The sequence below is a fragment of the Canis aureus genome, chromosome 17 (assembly GCF_053574225.1).
Source record: "Canis aureus isolate CA01 chromosome 17, VMU_Caureus_v.1.0, whole genome shotgun sequence".
NCBI lineage: Eukaryota > Metazoa > Chordata > Mammalia > Carnivora > Canidae > Canis > Canis aureus.
In genome coordinates this window covers 55432718-55453810 of record NC_135627.1, presented here as the reverse complement: position 1 = coordinate 55453810, position 21093 = coordinate 55432718, and the positions used below count along the sequence as shown (strand labels likewise).

At 42.4% G+C, this 21093-nt stretch overlaps 2 protein-coding genes across 5 annotated transcripts in view; one reads left to right on the top strand and one right to left on the bottom strand.

The window, feature by feature from the left end:
- Positions 1-16267, bottom strand: part of GPALPP1 (GPALPP motifs containing 1) — a 49495-nt gene extending 33228 nt beyond the window's left edge. The window contains exon 1 of one of the 3 annotated variants that reach the window (XM_077855617.1): positions 16061-16267. In XM_077855617.1, coding sequence (XP_077711743.1) covers positions 16061-16151 — 91 coding nt within the window. In that variant the 5' untranslated portion in view covers positions 16152-16267. Of the gene's footprint in view, positions 1-14481; positions 14505-16060 lie in introns of those variants that run through there. The other 2 variants (XM_077855618.1, XM_077855619.1) reach the window with 2 other exon arrangements.
- A 68-nt stretch (positions 16268-16335) lies between these two features.
- The window catches only part of NUFIP1 (nuclear FMR1 interacting protein 1), a 74894-nt gene continuing 70136 nt past the window's right edge, over positions 16336-21093 (top strand). For both annotated transcript variants that reach the window (XM_077855615.1, XM_077855616.1), the window contains exons 1-2: positions 16336-16781; positions 19114-19196. In XM_077855615.1, coding sequence (XP_077711741.1) covers positions 16379-16781; positions 19114-19196 — 486 coding nt within the window. In that variant the 5' untranslated portion in view covers positions 16336-16378. The remainder of the gene's footprint in view (positions 16782-19113; positions 19197-21093) is intronic.

The following is a 21093-nucleotide window of genomic DNA, read 5'->3' as shown; positions in this document are numbered from 1 at the left end:
TTTGAATCTGAAATAAGTATTGCCAGTTCAGCTTTCTTTTGATATCCATTAGTATGATAAATGGTTTTCCACCCCCTCACTTTAAATCTGGTGGGTTTATTTTTATTTATTTATTTTTTTAATTTATTTTTATTTATTTATGATAGTCACACAGAGAGAGAGAGAGAGAGGCAGAGACATAGGCAGAGGGAAAAGCAGGCTCCATGCACCGGAGCCCGACGTGGGATTCGATCCCGGGTCTCCAGGATCACGCCCTGGGCCAAAGGCAGGCGCTAAACCGCTGCGCCACCCAGGGATCCCTAAATCTGGTGGGTTTAAAGCAAATGTCTTGCAGATGGCCTATCAATGGTTCTTGCTTTTTTATCCAATCTGATACCCTGTGTCTTTTGATTGGGACATTTAGCCCATTTACATTAAGAGTAACTATTGAAAGATATGAATTTAGTGCCATTGTATTACCCGTAGTCACTGTTTCTGTATATTGTCTCTGTTCCTTTCTGGTCTGTTACTTTTGGGCTCTCTCTTTGCTTAAAGGATCCTTTTAAATATTTCTTGTGGGGCTGATTGGTGATCACAAATCCTTTTGTTTCTCCTGGAAGCTTTTTCTCTCTTCTTCTATCTTGAATGAGATCCTAGCTGGATAAAGTATTCTTGGTTGCATATTTTTCCTCATTTAACACCCTGAATATATCATGCCAGTCCTTTCTGGCCTGCCACATCTCTATGGATAGTTCTGCTGCCAGCTAATGTTTCTACCCTTGTAGGTTATGGATCTCTTGTCTGCTTTCAGGATTTTCTCTTTGTCTCTGAGATTTGCAAGTTTCACTATTATATGTCAGGGTGTTGACCTATTTTTATTGATTTTGAGGGGGGGTTCTCTGTACTTCTTGAACTTGAATGTTTCCTTCCCCAGGTTAGGGAAGTTTTTCATTATAATTTGCTCCAATATTATCTTTTCCCCCCTCTTTCCTCTTCTTCTGGAACCCCATTTATTCCAATATTGTTTCACTTCTTGGTATCACTTATCTCTCGAATTCTCCCCTCGTGATCCAGTAGTTGTTTATCTTTTTCTTGGCTTCTTTATTCTCCACCATTGTCTCCACTTTTATCCTCTATATCATTAATCCTCTCTCCTGCCTCATTTATCCTAGCAGTTAGAGCCTCCATTTTTTTATTGCATCTCATTAATAGCCTTTTTGATTTAGACTTAATTAGATTTTAGTTCTTTTATTTCTCCAGGAAGGGATTATCTAGTGTCTTCCATGCTTTCTTCAAGCCCAGCTAGTATCTTTATAATTGTTATTCTGAACTCTAGTTCCAACATCTTACTTATATCCATAATGATTAGGTGTCTGGCAGTCATTACTGCCTCATGTTCTCTTTTTTGAAGTGAGTTTATCTGTCTTGTCCTTCCTGCAGAAAAGTGGTAGCTTTGCTACTTGTAGAGTTGCAGCTATTCTATCCTCAGCTGAGTTTTCAAGTGTTCAGAATGATTTGATGGCTACCTAGTTGAATTCGTAGGACCAGAAGAAACTAATTTCTCCTATTCCTCTGCCATCTTGGACTCCAGCCTTTTCTCTATGTAATGCTCTTCTCTAATACGTGGAAGACTAAGAGGGAAGTAGGTTTGGAGGAAAAGTCAAGAGTTTGTTTTCCACATCTTTTTCTTTTTAAAGTTTATTTATTTAAATAATCTCTATACTCAACATGGGATTCGAACTCATAACCCTGAGATTAAGAGTTGCAAGCTCTTCTGACTCAGCCAGCGAGGCACCCCAAGAGTTTGTTTTTCATATTTTAACATGCTTACTAAACATGTCAGTGGCACTATCAGTGGTACTTGGGTAAACTGGTATAAAGCTCAGGGGAAAAGTTAGGGCCAGTTTTGAACACCTGGTCTATTTCTGAACATTTTTTCCTATCTCCTCTGAATTTATTTCTATTGAACATATACACAATTCACGGTAAATTGGCTTAAAAATCCAAACTTTTATCTTAAAAAACTTGATGCATTTTTTTCAATATTCTTCTATACATCATTAAATAAAGGTAGGAATTTTAGAACATGCTAAACTAGTAATATAGCACGCCTAGAAAAGATTAGACAGCAAATAGAGGAAAACATTAAGAATTAAGGGATAGGATCTGTATCTCCAGCTCAGTGGTTGAGTGTATGCCTTTGGCTCAGGTTGTGATCCCAGGGTCCTAGAATTGAGTGCTTCATCAGGCTTCCTGCAAGGAGCCTACTTCTTCATCTGCCTGTCTGTGTCTCTCATGGATAAATAAATAAAATCTTAAAAAAAAAAAAGATTGAATAGATAGTATGTGTTTCCCAACTATACATGGAGATCATACCTGACTTGCAAGTGTAATGAATAATGTCTTTACTAATTTCTAATTATCTCTTTGTTTATATTAATTGCCAGAGAAAACACCTTTTAGACTATAGTAAGAAGGGGAGGATACCACCTTCCATAAATACCCCTTTCTTCAAAATTCTAGAGGTCAGGGATCCCTGGGTGGCGCAGTGATTTAGCGCCTGCCTTTGGCCCAGGGTGCGATCCTGGAGACCCGGGATCAAATCCCACGTCGGGCTCCCAGTGCATGGAGCCTGCTTCTCCCTCTGCCTATGTCTCTGCCTCTCTCTCTCTTTCTCTCTCTCTCTCTCTCTGTGTGACTATCATAAATAAATAAAAATTTTAAAAAAATTCTAGAGGTCACAGTTTATCATCAAAATATTGGAGGAATTACATTTCCCTTCCATAGTGATTGGTTCTTACATCTTCCTCTTCACTCTACATATTAAAGAGAATATATATATTCTCTTTTGCTTCCATCTTTTCTTTTTTTTATTTTTTTATTTTTTTAAATTTTTATTCAAATGATTACAAGGCTAAATGGTCTAAATATATGCTGTCCTTGGTATTATAACTAACAGATTAATTTGCCTTAAATTTTTAAAGGAACAAGTGGGGTACATAAAAAAGAGAACACTTCCATAGATGAAGATAAAACTCATCTGAGAAGAACGCAAAGCCTTATTTTTTCAAAACGATCAGGAAAAATAATGTAAAAGAGTGAGATTCCACTTAAGTTGAATCAAAAGAAGTAATTTTTATACACATACTGAAGTAACAGAATACTAAGAGACAGTGACCTAAAAAGGAAAAAGAATATTGAAAATACAAGTTGATATAAGCCACACAATAGACTTTATCTAATAAAACTAAAGGCATACTTGGCTTCACTTTTTTATAGGTATCCTTCTTTAGAGGTGTATAAATGGTCTCAAAATTATTTTAGGCATTTGTAACAAACTAGTTCATCTCTGTCCAAAAACAGTAATGCTATCCTATAATTATTAAAGTAGCTCTCCCACTGCAGTGATAATTTTACAAATAAATAATAAATTCCATGAAAATAGTAGTTATGCCTTATATTTCATTATTTGTCCCCTGTAGTATCTGTAACACAAAATTATGCACAGAAAAAAATATACTCAGTATAGTACATAAAACCTCATTACAGGGGCACCTGCATGGCTCCATTGGTTAAGTACCTGGCACCTGACTCTATAGATTTCCGCTTGGATCAGGATTGCACGGTTGTGAGATTCAGCCCTGCATTGGGTTTGCACTGGACTTGGAGCCTGCTTAGGATTCTTTCTCTCCCTCTCCTTGTGCCCCCTCTCCCTCTATCCCTTCCCTCCCCCATCCTCATGTGTATGGGTGCACACATACACGTTTGTGCTGTCTCTAAAAAACAACAGTAAAAAAACAACCCTCATTACAGATCAGGAATGGATTGTAATAATAGAGAACACTAACTTAGAACCCCAATTAAACAAAATGTTATTCCCACCATTCTTCTCATTAGATTATTTACAATGAAATTGTATTCCTTTATGTTTTGAATCTTTTTTTTTTTTTTAAGATTTTATTTGAGAGAGAGAGAGCATGAACGATGGGGAGAGGCAGAGGGAAGGAAAGACGGAGAAGCAGGCTCCCCTGTGAGCAGGGAGCAAAATGCAGGGTTCAATCTCAGGACACTGGGATCATGATCTGAGCCGAAGGCAGATGCTTAACCAACTAAGCAACCCAAGCTCCCTTGTTTTGAATTTCAACAATAAAAATTTATGGAAATTTGTTTCCTCTCTTATTGTATACATACTTTCACACTAATCTCGATTTTGCCTGTTATCCTGCGAAGCCTAAAATATTTACTATCTGGTCCTTTATAGGAAAAGATTGCTGATCCTGTGACGAGATTAGGCACAGAAATATCAATAAGGAGAACCCAACCCAGTCTTTTGCAAGGAATAGTTACTTATGTCAGAGAATGCTTCCTAGAAAAAGTGATGGTTGAGATGGGGCTGAAAGATTCAAGTGAGTTACCTGGATAAAAGGGGTGAGGATTGGAGGAAAGGCAGTCCAGACAGAGGCAAAAGCATCTCCAAGAACCTGGAAGCATAAGGGCCTAGCACATGTAGAAAAACTGAAATGTAACCAGGGAACTGGAGCCAAGAATGGATAGAAAGGAGGGATTCATGGGGTTAGACTGCTTGCTGTGAGGTCAAGTAAGGTCAAGACTCAAAAGAGTGCCTTGGACTTAGCAAAATGTGCTAAAAAACAATTGTTGGGTGGTCTTCATTTATTACCACAGTGATACACAATGAACAGTGGAATTGGTGACAACATTCTCAGTGGACTGCCAAGAACAGGAGCCAGAATGTAGTGGGTTAAGAGGCTACAACACAAAAGGTAAGGAGAAAATGGAGAGGATTCAGAGAGAGAGAACACTAGCTACAGGGGGGTGTGAAGTAGAGTTTTCATAAAGACGGGAAAGATTGGAATGCTTTGGTCACATGCTATGGGCTAGGAGCCCTCAGAATAAATAAGCGAAGGGATTCAGAGTAAAAATGAAGGATTAACCTTAAAGGAAGGCAGTGTATCTTTTCTACAGTAATCAAAGGGAAGACAAAAAAGATTCATGAAAGTTTTAGGCATAGTGACAGAAAATCGAGGAAGTTCTTTTAGGATGGCATTTATTCGCTCAGCAAAGTAGAGTGAGAGATAGTCTAAGAAAGAGAAAGAGGCTTTTAAGAAAACATGGTTGATAACGGGGGAAGGGAGCTGCATGTGAGAAGCCTTTCAGGATTGCTGGGCAGAGCTGAGAACCCACGTAGGGAGGAGATTATAATTTTTAATAACATTAGCCTGTGGAGGTCTGAAGTTTTTTCCAGCAGCTTTGGAAGGCTAGCTGTAGGCTCACAAGAGGCCAACATTTGGATTCATCCAGAGCTGGGGTTTTGCCGGATAGGTTTAACAGATACCTAATGGGTAAAGCAGTTGAAAATACTGCAAGAGGGTGGATGAAGTGATGACTTGTGAAGTCTAAGTCATGCAGGGGCAGAAGTGATTAAAAGAAGGAGACCAATACAGAGGGCAGAGACTGCATAGCTCAATGACGTAAAAGAACAAAAATAAAAAACTAAGTATAAAGGGAATAACTGAGTGAGAATGATGGCTGAATAACGGGTTCCTGCTCTGAATGAAATCTGAACTTAAGTTTTCAGAGATGGAAGAGTCCAGTGTATGATTCCAAATACAGCTGAAATTAGTGGAGGTGAAGGTCATTGCACATGAGGAATCTGGAGTTGGAGTCAAAATAGTTAAGGCTCCACTTAGCTTCTACAAAGCAGTTGTAGGAGTGAGTATAAGGACTGGTCTTGAGAAAACATCTCCCCCATGATCTGAGGGGACATTCCTCAGCATTCAATATTCTAGACTATTTGAATAAAGTTCATTTGTTCCATCTCAGACCTGTGTGCTCATTCCCTCCTCTGAACTCTGTCAGTGATCTCTTTCAGAGAGGTAGCTGAGTATGCGGAACATGGGGCAGATATCTGGCTGGGCTTAAGAATCCCCACCTGAGGGAAATTTTGGCACGTGCTATAACACTGATGAACCCTGAAGACATTATGGTAAGTGAAAGAAGCCAGTCACAAAAAGATAGATACTATATGATTCCACTTACATGAAAGACCTAGAGTTGTTAAATTCACAAGACAGAATGGTGGTTGCCAGAGGCTGGAGGAAGTGGGAACAGGGACTCACTGTTTAATGGGTACAGAGCTTCAGTTTTACAAGAGGAAAAATGTTTTGGAAATGGATAGTACTGATGGTTGCACAGAGTGAATGTACTTAATGATGAACGATACGCTTAAAAATGGTTAGCATGGCAAATGTTATGTATATTTTATCAGAATGAAAAGGAAAAAAACTAGATGCACATACATGGTCATATGATTTATAAAGGTGACATTATAGTATAGTGGAGAAGGGAGGGTGATGGATCAATTGGATATCTGTGAGGAAAAAAATAAATCTTCACCCCTACCTCACATCACACACAACTACCCATTCCAGATGGACTGCAAATACGTGAAAGCTAAAACAATAACACTGGTAGGATAGAATGAAGAACAACTCTGTAGCCTTAAAGGAGCCACGAGCCATCACTTCATCCACTCTCTTGCAGATAAATAAATAGGGTACAAAAGGCTCTAACTATAAGAGAAAACAAATTAAAAATCAAAATGTGCTAAAATTAAGAACTTCTGTTCATCAAAACCTACTAATGAGAAAGTGAAAAGGTAAGCCACAGAATTAGAGTAGATATTTGCAACATGCGTGACTGAAGACCCGTTAAGAATATATAACAAACGGGATCCCTGGGTGGTGCAGCGGTTTAGCGCCTGCCTTTGGCCCAGGGCGTGATCCTGGAGACCCGGGATTGAATCCCACATCGGGCTCCCAGTGCATGGAGCCTGCTTCTCCCTCTGCCTGTGTCTCTGCCTCTCTCTCTGTGTGACTATCATAAATTAAAAAAAAAAAAAAAAAAAAATTATATATATATATATATATATATATATATATATATATATATATATAAAACAAACCCAACAGGTAAGGAAAGACAGACAAATCAGTGGAAAAATGAACAAAGACTGACACACATCCACATTTCCCAAAAAACATCTGAAAAAGGCAGTCAACTTCATTTGTTATCAGAGAACTGCCAATTAAAACTACCAGGAGATACTGCTGCAAAGCATCAGATTAAAAAGACAGAAACAACTAAGTGAGAACATGGAATGAGTGCAAACTGGTACTCCTTTGGAAACTGACAGTGTCCACTAAAACAGAATATATGCATATCCAATGATCCAAAAATTTCAAAAGGAATGCACCATGTGTTCACTGAAAGACGTGTACTGTAATGCATAACAGCACTTTATTACCTGCCAAAAAGGGGAAACTACTCAAATATCCATGAAGAGTAAACTGGGTAAGGAAATTGCAGAAAATGCCACTAATACACTGCTAGGTAGCTCTGACAATAAACGATCTGTAATAACAACTACAATAATTCATCAACATGATGGATCTCACAAAATAACGTTATGCCAAAATATGAAGCCAGTTGCAAAAGAGTTCATCTTTGTATTTTTCCATTTACTTAAAGCACACAAAACTAATCATAAGTCAAGATAGTAATTACCCTCTGGTGGAAAAAGGGATGGGGAGGCAGGTAGTGACTGGAGAATAGCACAAAGGGAGGAGGAGGGGCAGGATGGCGAAGAGTAGGGTCTCCAAATCACCTGTCTCCACCAAATTACCAAGAAAACCTTCAAATTATACTGAAAATCTATGAATTCGGCCTGAGAATTAAGAGAGACCACCTGGAATGCTACAGTGAGAAGAGTTCGCGCTTCTATCAAGGTAGGAAGACGGGGAAAAAGAAATAAAGACACAAAGGCCTCCAAGGGGGAGGGGCCCCGCGAGGAGCCGGGCTGAGGCCGGGGCGAGTGTCCCCAGGACAGGAGAGCCTCGTCCCGGAGAAGCAGGAGCTGCACCAACCTTCCCGGGCGGAAAGGGGCTCGCGGGGAGTTGGAGCAGGACACAGGAGGGCGGGGATGCCCTCGGGTTCCCCTGGACAGTAACAGAGCAACTGCGCCCCAGGAGAGTGCGCCGAGCTCCCTAAGGGCTGCAGCGCGCCCGGCCGGACCGGAGCAGCTCGGAGGGGCTCGGGGGTGGCTCCGTGGAGGGGGCTGCGGGGCGGGAGCGCGAATCCACCAGCGCAGGCTCCGGAGCACAGGGGCCGGGACACAGCCCAGGATCCGGCCTCCCCCGGGACAGGCAGAGGCCGGGAGGGCCCAGGACAGCGAGGACGCTCCTGCCCCGAGCTGAGCAGATCAGCGGCCCCGCCCCAGAGCCTCCAGGCCCTGCAGACAGAGAGCTCCGGAGTTCCTGCGGGGGCTGAATTCAGGTTTCCAGAGCTGGCCCCGCCACTAGGGCTGTTGCTCCTGGGGCCTCACGGGGTAAACAACCCCCACTGAGCCCTGCACCAGGCAGGGGGCACAGCAGTTCTCCCAACTGCTCACACCTGAAAATCAGCACAACAGGCCCCTCCCCCAGAAGACCAGCTAGACGGACAACTTCCAGGGGGAGCCAAGGGACTTAAAGTACACAGAATCAGAAGATACTCCCCCATGGTTCTTTTTGTTTTGTTTTGTTTTGTTTTGCTTTTTGATTTGTTTCCTTCCCCCACCCCGTTTTTTTCCTTTCTTTTTCTTTCTCTTTTTCTTTTTTTCTTCCTTTTTTTTCCCTCTTTCTCTTTTCTTTCCTTCTTTCTCTCCTCTCTTTTTCTCCTTTTCCCAATACAACGTGCTTTTGGCCACTCTGCACTGAGCAAAATGACTAGAAGGAAAACCTCACCTCAAAAGAAAGAATCAGAAACAGTCCTCTCTCCCACAGAGTTACAAAATCTGGATTACAATTCAATGTCAGAAAGCCAATTCAGAAGCACTGTTATACAGCTACTGGTGGCTCTAGAAAAAAAGCATAAAGGACTCAAGAGACTTCATGACTGCAGAATTTAGAACTAATCAGGCAGAAATTAAAAATCAATTGAATGAGATGCAATCCAAACTAGAAGTCCTAACGATGAGGGTTAACAAGGTGGAAGAACGAGTGAGTGACACAGAAGACAAGTTGATAGCAAAGAGGGAAACTGAGGAAAAAAGAGACAAACAATTAAAAGACCATGAAGATAGATTAAGGGAAATAAACGACAGCCTGAGGAAGAAAAACCTACGTTTAATTGGTGTTCCCAAGGGCGCCGAAAGGGACAGAGGGCCAGAATATGTATTTGAACAAATTCTAGCTGAAAACTTTCCTAATCTGGGAAGGGAAACAGGCATTCAGATCCAGGAAATAGAAAGATCCCCCCTAAAATCAATAAAAACCGTTCAACACCTTGACATTTAATAGTGAAGCTTGCAAATTCCAAAGATAAAGAGAAGATCCTTAAAGCAGCAAGAGACAAGAAATCCCTGACTTTTATGGGGAGGAGTATTAGGGTAACAGCAGACCTCTCCACAGAGACCTGGCAGGCCAGAAAGGGCTGGCAGGATATATTCAGGGGTCCTAAACGAGAAGAACATGCAACCAAGAATACTTTATCCAGCAAGGCTCTCATTCAAAATGGAAGGAGAGATAAAGAGCTTCCAAGACAGGCAGCAACTGAAAGAATGTGACCTCCAAACCAGCTCTGCAAGAAATTTTAAGGGGGACTCTTAAAATTCCCCTTTAAGAAGAAGTTCAGTGGAACAATCCACAAAAACAAGGACTGAATAGATATCATGATGACACTAAACTCATATCTCTCAATAGTAACTCTGAATGTGAACGGGCTTAATGACCCCATCAAAAGGCGCAGGGTTTCAGACTGGATAAAAAAGCAGGACCCATCTATTTGCTGTCTACAAGAGACTCATTTTAGACAGAAGGACACCTACAGCCTGAAAATAAAAGGTTGGAGAACCATTTACCATTCGAATGGTCCTCAAAAGAAAGGGGTAGCCATCCTTATAGCAGATAAACTAAAATTTACCCCGAAGACTGTAGTGAGAGATGAAGAGGGACACTATATCATACTTAAAGGATCTATTCAACAAGAGGACTTAACAATCCTCAATATATATGCCCCGAATGTGGGAGCTGCCAAATATATAAATCAATTATTAACCAAAGTGAAGAAATACTTAGATAATAATACACTTATACTTGGTGACTTCAATCTAGCTCTTTCTATACTCGATAGGTCTTCTAAGCACAACATCTCCAAAGAAACGAGAGCTTTAAATGATACACTGGACCAGATGGATTTCACAGATATCTACAGAACTTTACATCCAAACTCAACTGAATACACATTCTTCTCAAGTGCACATGGAACTTTCTCCAGAATAGACCACATATTGGGTCACAAATCGGGTCTGAACCGATACCAAAAGATTGGGATCGTCCCCTGCATATTCTCAGACCATAATGCCTTGAAATTAGAACTAAATCACAACAAGAAGTTTGGAAGGACCTCAAACACGTGGAGGTTAAGGACCATCCTGCTAAAAGATGAAAGGGTCAATCAGGAAATTAAGGAAGAATTAAAAAGATTCATGGAAACTAATGAGAATGAAGATACAACCGTTCAAAATCTTTGGGATGCAGCAAAAGCAGTCCTAAGGGGGAAATACATCTCAATACAAGCATCCATTCAAAAACTGGAAAGAACTCAAATACAAAAGCTAACCTTACACATAAAGGAACTAGAGAAAAAACAGCAAATAGATCCTACACCCAGGAGAAGAAGGGAGTTAATAAAGATTCGAGCAGAACTCAACGAAATCGAGACCAGAAGAACTGTGGAACAGATCAACAGAACCAGGAGTTGGTTCTTTGACAGAATTAATAAGATAGATAAACCATTAGTAAACCATTAGCCAGCCTTATTAAAAAGAAGAGAGAGAAGACTCAAATTACTAAAATCATGAATGAGAAAGGAGAGATCACTACCAACACCAAGGAAATACAAACGATTTTAAAAACATATTATGAACAGCTATATGCCAATAAATTAGGCAATCTAGACGAAATGGACGCATTCCTGGAAAGCCACAAACTACCAAAACTGGAACAGGAAGAAATAGAAAACCTTAACAGGCCAATAACCAGGGAGGAAATTGAAGCAGTCATCAAAAACCTCCCAAGACACAAGAGTCCAGGGCCAGATGGCTTCCCAGGGGAATTTTATCAAACGTTTAAAGAAGAAACCATACCTATTCTCCTAAAGCTGTTTGGAATGATAGAAACAGATGGAGTACTTCCAAATTCGTTCTATGAGGCCAGCATCACCTTAATTCCAAAACCAGACAAAGACCCCACCAAAAAGGAGAATTATAGACCAATATCCCTGATGAACATGGATGCAAAAATTCTCAACAAGATACTGGCCAATAGGATCCAACAGTACATTAAGAAAATTATTCACCATGACCAAGTAGGATTTATCCCCGGGATGCAAGGCTGGTTCAACACCCGTAAAACAATCAATGTGATTCATCATATCAGCAAGAGAAAAACCAAGAACCATATGATCCTCTCATTAGATGCAGAGAAAGCATTTGACAAAATACAGCATCCATTTCTGATTAAAACTCTTCAGAGTGTAGGGATAGAGGGAACATTCCTCAACATCTTAAAAGCCATCTACGAAAAGCCCACAGCAAATATCATTCTCAATGGGGAAGCACTGGGAGCCTTTCCCCTAAGATCAGGAACAAGACAGGGATGTCCACTCTCACCACTGCTGTTCAACATAGTACTGGAAGTCCTAGCCTCAGCAATCAGACAACAAAAAGACATTAAAGGCATTCCAATTGGCAAAGAAGAAATCAAACTCTCCCTCTTCGCCGATGACATGATACTCTACATAGAAAATCCAAAAGTCTCCACCCCAAGATTGCTAGAACTCATACAGCAATTTGGTATCGTGGCAGGATACAAAATCAATGGCATTTCTATACACTAACAATGAGACTGAAGAAAGAGAAATTAAGGAGTCAATCCCATTTACAATTGCACCCAAAAGCATAAGATACCTAGGAATAAACCTAACCAAAGATGTAAAGGATCTATACCCTCAAAACTATAGAACACTCCTGAAAGAAATTGAGGAAGACACAAAGAGATGGAAAAATATTCCATGCTCATGGATTGGCAGAATTAATATTCTGAAAATGTCAATGTTACCCAGGGCAATATACACGTTTAATGCAATCCCTATCAAAATACCATGGACTTTCTTCAGAGAGTTAGAACAAATTATTTTAAGATTTGTGTGGAATCAGAAAAGACCCCGAATAGCCAGGGGAATTTTAAAAAAGAAAACCATAGCTGGGGGCATCACAGTGCCAGATTTCAGGTTGTACTACAAAGCTGTGGTCATCAAGACAGTGTGGTACTGGCACAAAAACAGACACATAGATCAATGGAACAGAATAGAGAACCCAGAAGTGGACCCTGAACTTTATTTATGGTCAACTAATATTCGATAAAGGAGGAAAGACTATCCATTGGAAGAAAGACAGTCTCTTCAATAAATGGTGCTGGGAAAATTGGACATCCACATGCAGAAGAATGAAACTAGACCACTCCCTTTCACCATACACAAAGATAAACTCAAAATGGATGAAAGATCTAAATGTGAGACAAGATTCCATCAAAATCCTAGAGAAGAACACAGGCAACACCCTTTTTGAGCTTGGCCACAGTAACTTCTTGCAAGATACATCCACGAAGGCAAAAGAATCAAAAGCAAAAATGAACTATTGGGACTTCATCAAGATAAGAAGCTTTTGCACAGCAAAGGATACAGTCAGCAAAACTAAAAGACAACCTACAGAATGGGAGAAGATATTTGCAAATGACATATCAGATAAAGGGCTAGTTTCCAAGATCTATAAAGAACTTACTAAACTCAACACCAAAGAAACAAACAATCCAATCATGAAATGGGCAAAAGACATGAAGAGAAATCTCATAGAGGAAGACATAGACATGGCCAACATGCACATGAGAAAATGCTCTGCATCACTTGCCATCAGGGAAATACAAATCAAAACCACAATGAGATACCACCTCACACCAGTGAGAATGGGGCCAATTAACAAGGCAGGAAACAGCAAATGTTGGAGAGGATGTGGAGAAAAGGGAACCCTCTTGCACTGTTGGTGGGAATGTGAACTGGTGCAGCCACTCTGGAAAACTGTATGGAGGTTCCTCAAAGAGTTAAAAATAGACCTGCCCTACGACCCAGCAATTCCACTGTTAGGGATTTACCCCAAAGATACAAATGCAATGAAACGCCGGGACACCTGCACCCCGATGTTTCTAGCAGCAATGGCCACGATAGCCAAACTGTGGAAGGAGCCTCGGTGTCCATCGAAAGATGAGTGGATAAAGAAGATGTGGTTTATGTATACAATGGAATATTACTCAGCTATTAGAAATGACAAATACCCACCATTTGCTTCAACGTGGATGGAACTGGAGGGTATTATGCTGAGTGAAGTAAGTCAGTCAGAGAAGGACAAACATTATATGTTCTCATTCATTTGGGGAATATAAATAATAGTGAAAGGGAATATAAGGGAAGGGAGAAGAAATGTGTGGGAAATATCAGAAAGGGAGACAGAACGTAAAGACTGCGAACTCTGGGAAATGAACTAGGGGTAGTAGAAGGGGAGGAGGGCGGGGGGTGGGAGTGAATGGGTGACGGGCACTGGGGGTTATTCTGTATGTTAGTAAATTGAACACCAATAAAAATAAAAAAATAAAGAAAAACCAACAATAAATGCTTTATTAAATGTAGCTTTAAAAAAAAAAAGAATAGCACAAAGGGAACGTCTAGGGTGTCACAGAGTGCATTTCAAGGATACTGGTACTCATAAACTTCTTAAGAAACCAGACAGAAGCATAATGAGAAAAAAAAATCTCAAACATTTTTTGGGCAACAGGTTTAGGATCAGCCATCCAGGAGGTTATGAAGGGAATGGAATTACAGCAGGGGGCATATTTTGTGTTAAAAATGACAGGCTATGTACAAGAATTTGTGCTTGGTGAAGAAGTGAAGCCAACAAATATCTACCAAGGATCTTTTATGTGCCAGGCAGGGGTAAAACTTGGTCAGGATTGGGGGAGGGGGGCACCTGAGTAGCTCAGCGGGCTAGGGAGCTGCCTTCAGCTTGCGTCATGATCTCAGGGTTTTGGGACTGAGCCTCTCCTTGGGCTCCCTGCTCAGTGAAGAGCCTGCTTCTCCCTCTGCTCCTCCCCCTGCCTGCACGCACACCAGCACTCATTCTCTCTCTCTCTTAAATAAATAAAATCTTAAAAAAAAAAAAAAGATAGTGGAGGGTACATACACACAGTGTTAAGTGTTGAGCATGGGGGGTGAGAAGAGAAGGAATGCACAAAAGCAACAAGAATGGACAGAGAAAGGAGTACCTGAAATAAATGCTGTAGAATGATGGAAGCGAATCAAATAGAAGTACCTATTTGGGAGATAGTGGTTATTTACCTGCAAATCCTGCCTTGGTTTAAAATCAGGAAATACGGTGAATCCAAAACAACATGCATGTAGAAACCCAACCAAAAAAACCTGGTTAACCCCACTTTTCTTCAACTTGAGTTAAACGGATCCTTCCTTGCAAAAAGTGAAAAACATGACTTTATAGCCCTTATGACAGAAAGGAGATCTGGGGGGAAAAAAAAAAAAGCTCTAGGTGGAAACATGCCCCCCCAGGTAGTCAAAGGATGAAAATAAATTAAGAAATAAGAGGGCAGAGACGCCTGGGTGGCTCAGAGGTTGAGCGTCTGCCTTTGGCTCAGGGCGTGATCCCGGGGTCCTGGGATCCAGTTCTGCATAGGTTCCCTGCATGGAGTCGGCTTCTCCCTCCGTGTCTCTCATGAATAAATAAAATCTTAAAAGAAAAAAAAGAAAAGAAAAGAAAAGAAAAGAAAAGAAAAGAAAAGAAAAGAAAAGAAACGAGAGGGTTACTCTTTCGGCTTTACTCTTTTCCAATTTTGGTGTCAAAACCAGTCTGCAAATTAGAACAAACATTAAAGGAGATAAATAGGAAGCGTTTATTTGGCAAATACGAAGTGCCCACTCTGTGTGTTACAGCGAGAGGATCCTACTGTAAACGGTGCAGGAAGATACGACACAAGTCATTTTTTAAAAGCGTATTAGGGGGAATCCCCGGGTGGCTCAGCGGTTTAGCACCCGCCTTTGACCCAGGGCGTGATCCTGGGGACCCGGGATCGACTCCCACGTCGGGCTCTCTGCATGGGGCCTGCTTCTCCCTCTGCCTGTGTCTCTGCATCTCTATCTCCATCTCTGTCTCTCATGACACATAAATAAATACAATCTTTAAAAAAAATTAAGTAGAAGAAAACCCCGTGGGGAGGAAACAAAATAAAAAAAGGAAGGCGTGTCAATTCTTGGGAGAGTTTGGAAAAGCTTCCCTGAGGCCTTCGCTGACATTCACGCTGGGCCTTGGAGATCGGGGTAGGAGTTTGGCGGAGAGTGTCAAGAAGCGGAGCGAGGCCGGAAAGAGCCTAGAGAAACTCGGGCCTGGTTTCAGCACTGGACTGTGCGTGTCGGATTCAACGACAGGAAGAGGGGCTAGGAGGGCGGGTCGGAGCATCTTCTGCAGAGCATCTTCTGCAAGGGCCCGGGAAGGCAAAAGGGCACGGAGGTTAGGAGCCCCGGCGGTCGGGCCTCGGGGTCCCCGTGTGTGGCATGGAAATAATAACAATCTTACTTCCTAACGATATCATCTTACACATATAATAACCACCTTACGCAGTCGCTAGGAGGATGAAGCGACAGTGTGTACCGATCGTCAGCGGAGGCTCCAGCCCATCAGGAGCTAAATAAGACACCATCGTCGTAACGATTCCCAGCATCTCCCCGCCCCCCCGCCACCCACCCACCCACCCACCCCTCCACTTCCCGCTACCGCTGGAGAAGCCAGGTTAGCTGCGGTCGGCCGCGCCCACTTGCCCCTGCTCCGCCCTTCGAGGCCTCGGACGTCTCTTCACGGCGGGCCCGGGAAGGGGCGGGCAGGCGGGCAGCGTCAGGCGCCGCCGCTCACCGGGGCTGCGGTCTCGCTCCTCCTCCTCCTCCGCTGTCCCGCGAGCCTTGAAGCCGGGCGGCAGCGCCGGCCCGATCAGATCCCTCGCCATCCGCGGGGGCGGACACCGTCCGGCCCTACGACTCTAACCACACAGACTCCCGTCGGCCAAGAGGCAGCCCCGGCTCCTCGCGCCGCACTTGCCGCCCGCCTTTTTCCGGCGCCTGCCGATGACGTAGCAACCTGTGGTTGGCGGAGCCGCGCAAGTCGCGAAAGGCGGAAGTGACGCCTAAAGCCCGTTCCGCATTCGCACGCTCGGCTCGCTGCCTGGCGGGAGGCATGGCTGAGCCGGCTAGCGATTCCGTGGCTTCTGCGGGGTGGTTTCCGTCGTCCGAGCTGACCCCGGCGCTGGGGCCTCTGAGCGACCCTGCCTCGCTGCGGGACAACTGGATGCTCTGGGCAATGCTGCCGCCGCCACCGCCGCCTTCGTCGTCGCCTTCTCTGGGAGGGTCGGAGCCTTCCTCGGAGGGGCGGCCCTCCCGGGAGGCCCAGGCGCTCCCCGAGGCGCCCCCTCCCTTCGACGCCCAGATTCTCCCCGGGGCGCAGCCTCCCTTCGACGCCCAGTACCCCCTTGATGCTCAGCCTCCCCTCAACGGCCAGCCGTCCTGGAACTTCCAGGCTTCGACATCATGGTACTGGAGACAGTCGTCTGGTGCTTTTCGGGGGCATCAGAAGACTCCGGGTAGGCTGTTACCCCCGCCCCCTCCTTACCACCCTTTACTTTCCTTTTCTTCTCCCCTTCCTTCCTCTCCCACTTTCCCCTTTTTCCTCTTCTCTACTTCTGATTCTGTCCTGCAGTCCTGGAGTCTGTCTGCTCATCAACGTCTCACAATTTGTCGGACAGTAATGTTTTCCCCGCCTATTCAGTCCGGTTCAGGAGTTATTTATTTTTTCTTTTTAAAGATTTTGTTTATTTATTCATGAGACACACACACACACACACACACACACACACACAGGCAGAGACACAGGCAGAGGGAGAAGCAGGCTCCATGCAGGGAGCCCGACGTGGGACTCGATCCCGGGTCTCCAGAGTCACGCCCTGGGTCAAAGGCAGGCGCTAAACCGCTGAGCCACCTGGGCATTCCCTGTTCAGGACTTATTTATCGAATTCCAGCTGTGTACCAGGAACTGGGGATATAGCAGTGATCGAAATATAACAAAAATCCTTACCTTTATGGAGCTTCACGTTTCCTGGTGGAGGAAGACGGAATAAAGCAGTGTGTATTAGAAGGCAGTGAGGGCCACGGCGAGATAGAGAGCCAAAGGGGAATGATAGGGAGTGCAGTTTTAAGTGTCAGTCGTTTTTTTTTTTTTAAAGAATAAATAAAATAAGTGTCAGTCGTAAAGAGTCAGCTTCGGAGCAAAGGCTACAGGGAGGTGAGGGATACATTTGTGGATGACATCTGGGGGAATAGGGATGCAGGCAGAATGAAGTGCAAGTGCAAAGACTTGGAGGCGGGAGCTGTAGATCAGAACCGAAGCCAAGAGGAACAAGCCTGGGGACAGAACTGTAGAAGATCGGGGAAGAGGGCCGACCTGCTAGGGCCTTGTAGACAGTGGGACTTTGACTTTTTGCTCTTGTGATAGGGGGTGGTGCAAGGGAGTGACGTGACTTGATTTACATTTTAGAAGGATTAATGTGGCTGCTAATGGTTATTGATCTAAAGGGAAAGGAGTTAGGAAGGTATTGGAGTTACCCAAGTGAGAGATACTGGGGACTCGGACCACCAGGGTGGAGCTCGGGGGATGGATGAAAGTGTTGGATTCTAGATCTGTTTGGAGGGGAGGGAAGGACCAACACGGTTTGCTCCAGGATCAGATGTAAGATGTGAGGTCAAGACAAGAATAACAAAAATAACAAAGCCCCCCCCCCCCCCCCCCAACAAGTGGAAGGATGGGAATGGAACAGATTTGGAAGGAAGACCCGGGAGTTGAGCTTGGAATATGTTGGTGTCAAATGGAGATATCGAATAGGCTGTTAGGTTGTACTTTTCAGGGGAGATTGGTGTCTGGAGCTGTGAATTTGGGTGTCATCAGCATATAGGTCATAGTTAAAGCCACAAGATTGTTCACTTAAAACCCTGCAATTCTGCATGAGCTTTAATTTACATCAACTCGAATCCAAATCAGCGTTTACTGCTTGCCGAATGCCGGGAATATGAATGTTCTAAGACAGTCCTGAGTCCAGTGAGACGGGTTCATAAATATAAGTCACAGCACAGCATGACTGGTGATGGAGGCATGTAGAGGAATTTGGGGAAGGCTTTTGGAAGAAGCGCGTTGGGAGATGTGTAGGGTTTATGAAGAGATACTTTTTAGGTATGGGCAAAGAGGTGTGAATACAAGGGGAGTTCTGAGAACTGCTCTGTTCTAGTGTGAGTGAAGCAAAGTAAGTGGAGGGTATGGGGGAAGAGTAGGATGAGAAAATAAACTGGGATCTCATTAAAGGGCTCTGGGAAGCCATTTATAGATTTTCCAGGATTGTGACCATTGGAGGATTATTTTTGTGGTGAAAATGTGTAGAGTCTGTTGGAAGAGAGGGCTTGCGAACTAGAAGACAGTCTGGAAGCCTGTGCTAGTAATCTAGGTGAAAGATAAGGTTTCAGAGTTGGGTCTTGGCAATAAGACAGGAAAGAACGTGAGAGAAAATGTATTTCACAACTCTGTTTTCCTGCTGTAAAGTTGATGCTGAAAGTGCTGTATTGGGATTTTATTATTTACATTTCTAATGCTTGAAATAACTGTAACAAATTTTATCAGGTTTGAGTGGCCATTTCTTTCTTTACTTTGACACCTAAAGCATGTATGGACGTGTAAATTGTTACATGTAAATATGTAACAACATATTTACTTGAAAAATACTTATTTGGTAGACTAGTCTTAATCTTTGTTAATTTGAACTTCTTCTTAAAAGCGGCAGTTTTTACTCAAGTATTTGTGACATGTTAGAACAAATAAAATTTAAAAATTGTATAGTTGCAAATATTTACAGGTTTCTTTTTGTTTTTTAGTTAATCATTCTTATTTTCCACGAAAATATGATGCAAAGTTCACTGATGTCAACCTCCCTCCCAGTAGAAAACAGAAAAAAAAGGTATTTTTAAAGATATTCTTGAATGTGACACTTGGGTCCCTAAGTCACTGTTTTATTCCTTGTGTTTCTATCATAACTGTCTCAGTGTTTTGCGTCCATTATTGACACAGTGAGGCCTTAACTATAATGGGATCTTTAAGGATCTTAGCTTTAAGTAAAAACTTGAAGCAAAATCTTTTTGAGAAATAAATGGAGAAATTGTAGAAACAGAAAACAGTCCATTTCAGTATATTTTCTTGAATAAATTGAGAATTATGATTACGAGTAAATGTTATCAAACGTTGGTAAACTAAAAAAAAAATGTATATATACGTACACACACATAATTAGAGAATTAAGGGAAGAAGGATGGAATTTAGGGAGAAGGATGGAAATCTAGACTTTTTCTCCTGTAAAATTGAAAACATGGAGTTAAGAACAAATTACAATGATGCAAATCTTTTATTTTTTATTCTTTTTTTTTTTTTATTTTTTTATTTATGATAGTCACAGAGAGAGAGAGAGAGAGGGGCAGAGACACAGGCAGAGGGAGAAGCAGGCTCCATGCACTGGGAGCCCGATGTGGGATTCGATCCCAGGTCTCCAGGATCGCGCCCTGGGCCAAAGGCAGGCGCTAAACCGCTGCGCCACCCAGGGATCCCATCTTTTTTGTTTTGACACAGGGATATTTGAGGAACAAATATTTCTGTGATCAAAAAAATATTTGCAGCAGTTTCTTTTTTTTTTTTGTTTCAAATTCAATTAAAATTAAATGTATTTTTAAAAGATTTTATTTATCTTTATTTATCTGAGAGAGAAAGAGAGCATGAGTGGGCATAGAGGCAGATGAAGAAGGAGAGGTATACTCCCTACTGAGAAGGGAGCCTGACTCAGGGCTTGATCCCAGGACCCTATATTATGAACTGAGCCACCTGGTGCCCCAGCTTCCTTTATTCTGATGAAGCTGATAAATCTGGTCTGTTTTAAGGTGTATAAATGTCAGGGTGCCTGGCTGGCTCAGTTGGTACAGCATGTGATTCTTGATCTTGGCATTGTAAATTTGAGCCTCATGTTGGGTATAGAGATTACTTAAAAATAAAATCTTAAAAAAAAAAAAAAAGTCATTAATTTAGAATGAGGTGACTAAAGTCTACAGCTTGAAATTATGTCCTTCGTTTTGGCATGAAAACTGAGTAACTAACACTAACAAAATATTGTGCATGTATAATGTATTAACATAATCCCAGCATTAAACAATGGAAGACCTTTTCCTATATAGTTTATTATTGTAATCTTTTTTGTTTTATGTTTAAGCATAAAAATAGCAGATTGGGAATAAATAATTGACCTTTACTAAATGATTCTTTTTTTTTCTTTTAAAGATTTTATTTATTCATTTGACAGAGACTGAGAGAGCACACAAGCAGGGGGAGCAGCAGGCAGAAGGAGAGGGAGAAGCCAGCTCCTCATGGAGCAGGAAGCCTGATGTGGGTCTAGATTCCAGGACTCTGGGATCATGACCCGAGCTGAAGGCAGACACTTAACTGACTGAGCCACCCAGGCATCCCCATATGCTGTGCTCTTAATTAGATTACCAATTTGAAATATATTCACAGATTGTATTCTACTCTGTTAAAAAAAATTTTTTTTTAAACTTTATTTATTCATGAGAGACACAAAGAGAGGCAGAGACACAGGCAGAGACAAGCAGGCTCCTCGCAGGGAACCTGATGCAGCACTCGATCCCTGGACCCTGGGATCACAACCTGAGCCAAAGGCAGATGCTCAACCACTGAACCACCCTGGTGGCTCTAAAATTTCTTTATCATGCTTGGCTTTTCTTAATACATTTCCTAAAAATAAAATAAACAGAATTATCCCTTCATTAGAAATGTATTTAGAAGTTTCTCCCACATAC